At 38.2% G+C, this 6,418-nt stretch overlaps 1 protein-coding gene across 1 annotated transcript; it reads right to left on the bottom strand.

Moving 5' to 3' along the window:
• Positions 1 to 54: 54 nt before the first annotated feature.
• Positions 55 to 5,371, bottom strand: LOC103600334 (zinc finger protein 709-like). Its single transcript, XM_008584603.1, is given in 6 exon segments — positions 55 to 152; positions 155 to 175; positions 178 to 1,250; positions 1,839 to 1,899; positions 2,092 to 2,218; positions 5,360 to 5,371. Coding segments are annotated over 6 exon segments (1,392 nt in total).
• Between the last annotated feature and the right edge of the window lie 1,047 nt (positions 5,372 to 6,418).

Genomic DNA, 6,418 nt, shown 5'->3' with positions numbered 1-6,418 from the left:
AAAAAAAAAAAAAGAAGTTTATCTCCACTTTTGTGTTCTTTCATGGCTTCAAATTTAACTGGGATGACAAAAGGCTTGACCACACTTTTTTAATTTATAGGGTTTCTCCTCATTATGTACTCTCAAGTGTGCTAGACAGGCTGTGTGATGATGAAAGCTTTTCCACATTGCTTATGAAGGATTTCTGTTGATTATGAGTTCTTTCATGCTTTCGAAGGGAACTGGAACGACTGAAAGCTTTCCCACATTTCTTACATTCATAGGGTTTCTCTCCAGTGTGAGTCCTTTCATGTTTCCGTAAAGAACTGGAACAATTAAAGGCTTTCCCACACTCATTACATTTGTGTGGTTTTTCTCCAGTATGAGTTCTTTCATGTATTCGGAAGTTACTGGAACAATTGAAGGCTTTACCGCACGTTTTGCATTCATAAGGTTTTTCTCCGGTGTGAGTCCTCTCATGCACTCGAAAATAACGGGCACAAGTGAAGGCTTTACCACACTTTTTACACTCATAAGGTTTTTCTCCAGTGTGAATCCTCTCATGTAAATGAAAAGAACTGGAGAGACTGAAGGCTTTACCACATATTTTACATTCATAGGGCTTCTCTCTTGTGTGAGTCCTTTCATGCATTCGCAAGGAACTGAAACTACTTAAAGCTTTACCACATTGTTTACATTCATATGGTTTCTCTCCAGTGTGATTTCTTTCATGTACTTGAAACTTACGGGGGCTAATGAAAGCTTTCCCACATTTCTCACATTTATAAGGTCCATCTCCTGCATGCATTATCATGTGTCTTCGAAAGGTTGCAAGAGAAATGAAGACTTTTCCACATTCTTCACATTCATAGTATCTATTATTTCTGGTATGAGATCTTTCATGTGTTTGAATGTAATTGGAAAGACTGAAGGCTTTACCACATTTTTTAGATTCACAGGATTTTCTTCCAGTATGTATTCTTTCATGTACTTGAAAGGAGTGGTGAGAAGTGAAGGCTTTTGCATTTTCCTTATATTCATATGTCTTCTCTCCATATTCTAGACACTCATATGGTTTATGTCCACTGTGAGCTCTGCTGTGCCCATTAAGGGATGAATGACCAATGGAGCATTCTCCACGCACACTGCCTTCACACATTTCTACTCCAGGACGGGTTTTCTTGTTGAGATTAAGATTTGAAATTTGGCTGACAGTTTCTCCACATTGACTACTTTCTTTGCTGTCACTGAGTCTTCCTACCATATGTCTCCTGTAAGAAATGAGAAGCACAATATTAAGGGTTTGTTTATTAATGATTTTATACTTAATAATAGGTATTATGATTATATTTTTAACATTATCAGGGAAAGTCCAGGCTTTATGTCCTCTCTGTATTGGTTAAACATGAATGGATTGAATGCTCTCAAGAGGTCTTGATCACAGCTATTATCAAAACAATAACATTCATATGAGTTTTCTTAGTACTGTTTCCAAGTGAACTATTTTGCAAACACTGAACATCTATGTAATATTTAAGTATATATTTTTGGAGAAAATTCTCTAAGCATATATAAATGTGAGGCTAGGCTTATTTGTTTTCTTGCTTTTTAAAAATTTTTCGTGACGGGCCGGCCTGTGGCTCACTCGGTAGAGTGCGGTGTTGATAACACCAAGGCCACGGGTTCGGATCCCATATAGGGATGGCCGGTTTGCTCACTGGCTGAGCGTGGTGCTGACAACACCAAGCCAAGGGTTGAGATCCCCTTACCGGTCATCTTATAAAAAAAAAAAAAAAAAATTTCATGACATACTATGATTCTCTCCAGGGACACTGATTTCTTTTACAAGTGCAAATTACCTTAGATCTCTCCCAATATTTTTGTACCGATCTTCAATGTTCTGGTATTTCCATTTTTTCCCTAAAATGTAGACCCATAAAAATTATTATGAATGAGTACAAAATTATAGAAAAATTATTAAATTCCAGGTTCTTGGTACACTAGGGCATTCCTGATTTGTTCACCAAATTGTGCCAAATCATGGAACAGCATTGATCACTAAGAAACACTTGTTCTCTTATTGACTAGGTAAAGGAATTATGTTATCCTTACCTATAAAGGCCAGGTGTCTGATGGTTTCCCACATCACATCTCTGTACAGATTCTTCTGGGAAGGATCCAGCAGAGCCCACTCCTCCTGGGTGAAGTTCACAGCCACATCCTCAAAGTCTATTGAATCCTAAAACATCCCACATGTGTAAGAAGGCTGGGTGAGACTGACAGCACTGGGGATCTACACACAATTCATAAACTGTCATGATGCTGTGAACTCCATACATTTATTCTATGATTTGGTCAAAAGAATGTGACAAAAGAACTTTCTGTTCACATTCCCTTTCATACAGGAATTTTGATGCTAGGACTAAACCCTTCAGTAAAGCAACAGAAAAACAGAAACACACCTCTAACTGGTGGGTCCAGGAAGTAAGATGTGTTGCCTGGGTGACCCCTACTGTCTCTTTGTACAGTGGGTCTATACCACCTGTCACAACAAAGTCCTACTAACTAGTGTTCAGAAGAAGCAACAGTGGCAGGCCTGACACTGCTTATACTTGGAAATACTTGTTTACAAAGTTTGACCTTTGCTGATATGGGAACTGGTATCACCAATCTAAATGATAAGTGTGTCTTGGTATTCCTCAATGGTTTATACAAACAATATGGTGATTGCTGAACTCCTGTTTTCCTTCTGAGAATTTGGAATTTTGTTACACGCTCGGCAGAGGGTGCCTACATAATCAGTCCCCCCAAAACACTCCAGGCACTGGGTCTCTAATGAGCTTCCCTGGTAGAAAATATGTCACACATACTGTCACAACTTGTCACATCAGGAATTGAGTCCATCCCACATTGAGTAATCACTGAGAACCTTTGGAAGCAGGCACCTTGTTTCCTCTAGTCCAAATTTAATTAAGTACCAAATAAGATTAATGAAGGATATCTCACCATCCTAAGAGAACATTTTTGCATTTTTTATTCCATGATGTCAAAGGAAAATGAAATAAAGCAAAAGATTACACATGTTCTTAGAAAGAACTCAATGTCACCAAGATGTCACCTGTCAGAAATAGCTATAAAATTCCACAAATCCCAAACCAGACATTTTAGGAGTCAACAAAACCTACTTTTCCAAATCTAATAGAATCAACAAATGTCTACTAACAGTCCAAGTCTTCATAACAACACAATGACGGCTTGCCTAGCACAAGTCAAGGATTTTGAAACTATAATATTCTGGACAGCATAGGATTAACAGAGATGATTTATATCGGTTAGAAGGACAAAAATTAGTCAATTAGATAACGTCAAGTGTTGATGACCGTAAAGAACAAATAAATATAGTTACATATAAATAAAGGAGGGGTCAATTCATACACCCCATTGCTATCTCCTGCCATAAAGTAGAGCCCAGCAATTTTTTTCTAATGTTCACAGAATTTATGGAGCACTTGCACTTGGAGACTGATATAAAATGATAGAAGCAGAGAATAAACTTAAAGCCCACACACCACAACCACTAGAATAGATGAGTAAATTCAATGGTCTGAAGCCTCAGATACCAGCATGTATGAAACCTCCTGAGGAAAAAAAGAGACACCATTGAAAAACCTTTTCATTGTAATCCCATTAATATTCATTTATTGGAAGTTCAAAAAAGGCAACTAAAAGAACAATCCTTAGTGAAAAGTAACAGATGGTGAAGATATGAAAAATAACCCAAGAATCAGGACAGTGGTCATCTGCGGAGCAAAGACAAGGATGAGTCAGGGAGGAGACTCTTAACAACTGTCCAAGGCCCAGTTATGAATCTTGATGAGGATTCCAAGGATATTTATATTGTTACTATTACTAAATCTTACCACCAACTTCCCATTCATTCTTTTGTGGATATATTTTATGATAAAAATTTAAAGAATGAAAAAGAACATAATTTGTATACTTGTACATTCATCTGCCCTGTAACACGGCAGTCTGAGATTTAATTCACAGACTTGGCAGAAAAAACAAACACAAAGCAGCAGAGCTCACAACAACATGACCCTGGCAAACAGCAGGTCAAAGTGCAGCCAGCCATCGAGTAGCAGAACAGGTTAGCAAGTTGGAACAAGAGAGACAGACCTGTGGGGTGGTGGTCCATGTCTAGACATCCTGCTTATGGTGCCAACTGTTATGGTCTCATGAGTCTTATTCACATTTGGGCATGCTGTTCTAACTATTATTACTTTCTCTTTGATTGCTGTTCCTTGAAACACAGTATATACCCATTTCCTTAATTTTAAAAATCTTTCAGAATTGTTTATCTCCAGATTAAAGTTTTACTTAGGGACTCAAGCTCATGGCAAGATGAGTGGAACTGACTTGGTTTCATCAGCAAACATGAAAAAATGGGAGTCAGACGCCTCCAGTTTCCACTCTAGCAGTAAGGACATAGAAGGTGACGTTCACATTCAGACAAGAAAAAAGCAAACAAACTTAAAACCAACAACTCTTCTTAGATCCATCAGAGAATTAAGATCACAGGGCACACCATTTTCTCCAAATTGGAGAGACAGAAAGGCAGATATGGGGAATCATAACTTACCAGAACATGTTATTTACATATAACCAGAAACCTCTGTAGGAAGCAGTACTGGGACAGGAAAACTTAAACTGTAACGGTGAATTGCTGAAGTCTGAGTATGGGCAATTTCGAGAGTTACAACTTCCAGTGTGACAGTATTAAAGGGGGCCCCACAATTTTGTGAGATTTACCTCTAGAGGAGTGCATTTCTCAGACCTTATTTAAGAAGTCTCTAGGGGAGCATCAACAAATTGAATAACATCAATGAAGGGAACAAATTTCTAGAAACACATAATCTCCCGAGACTGAGTCATTGAGAAATAGAAAATCTGAGCACACCTATAACTAATAAGGAGATTGACGCAATAATCAAAAGGCCCCTGCTATGGTATGAACGTTTGTGTTCCTTCCAAAAATTCATGTTGATCCCCAGTGCAACAGTTTTAAGAGGCGAGGTCTTTAGGAGGTGATTAGGTCATGAAGGCTTTGCCCTCGTGCTATAAAAAGGGCTGGAGAGAACCAGGTAGGCTCTTCTACCCTTCCATCTTCTGCCATGTAGATTGAACAGCTATGTAGGATAAACAAGTCTAGAGAACTAACGCATGACATGAGGACTTAAGTTAATAAAATTGAACTGTATTAGGGATTTTTGATAAATATGTGGATTTTAGCTGCTCTTGTCACAAAAAGTAACTGTGTGAGATTACAGATACATTAACCTGATTCACTGCTATAACCACTGTAACGTGCCATATCTACCCGTAACATCATGTTGTAACACACAAATATACAATAAAATTTATTTTTAAAAAAAGAACACTAATCCTCCCCAAACTCTTTCAAAATATTTAACACTTTCAAACTCATTCTACGAGACCAAAGTTACCTTCACAACAAAGATTAAGACTCTAGATAAAAGACGGATATAGACAAATGTCCTTTATGAATACTGATGCAAAAATCCTCAAATAAATACTTAGTTAAGGTTACAGTAATCAAACCAGTGCTGTACTGGCATAGACTGTTATATGGACCAGTGGAATAGAATAGAGAACCCAGAAGAATGCCCTCACATATACAGTAAGATGTTTTTGACAAGGTGCCAACATCATTCGATGAGAAAGAACAGTCTTATCAAAAAATGGTGCTGGGAAAATTGGATATCCACATGTCTGTTTATGATAAGCTGATTGTGAGGCCTAACATTGAGAAATTAAAACTCTTGTGCACTGTTGAAGGAAATGTAAACTAGTATAGCTCCTGTGGAAAACAGTATGGAAGTTCCTCAACAAATTCCTCAAAGAAATAGAATTACCATACATTCCAGCCATCCCACTTCTGGGTATGTATGTTTTCAACCCAAAAGAATTAAAACCAGGACCTTGAAGAGATATATGCACATACGTCTTCATTGCAGTGTTATTCACAATAGCCTAGAATGGGTCAATATTGACGAGCATTGGCAAATAAATGGATAAACAAAATATGCTATATACATTCAACATAATATTATTTAGCCTAAAAAAAGGCATACTGTCACATGCTACAACATGGACCAAGCCAGTCACGAAAAGAAAAATACTGTATGTCTTCTAGATGAGCCAAGTAAAGTCATCAAACTCAAGGCTGGCCCCGTGGCTCACTCGGGAGAGTGTGGTGCTGGTAGTGCCGAGGCCGCAGGTTTGGATCCTATATAGGGATGGCCTGTGCGCTCACTGGCTAAGCGTGGTGCAGACCACACTGTGCCGAGGTCCCCTTACCGGTCAAAAAAAAACCCTCAAAGAAATAGAAAATGGAACAGTTGTTAGGAGCAGCTGG

The sequence above is a fragment of the Galeopterus variegatus genome, unplaced genomic scaffold, assembly GCF_000696425.1.
Source record: "Galeopterus variegatus unplaced genomic scaffold, G_variegatus-3.0.2 Scaffold3308, whole genome shotgun sequence".
Classification (NCBI taxonomy): Eukaryota; Metazoa; Chordata; class Mammalia; order Dermoptera; family Cynocephalidae; genus Galeopterus; species Galeopterus variegatus.
The sequence above is the reverse complement of the archived record's forward strand: the minus strand, read 5'-3'. Positions and strand labels throughout refer to the sequence as shown.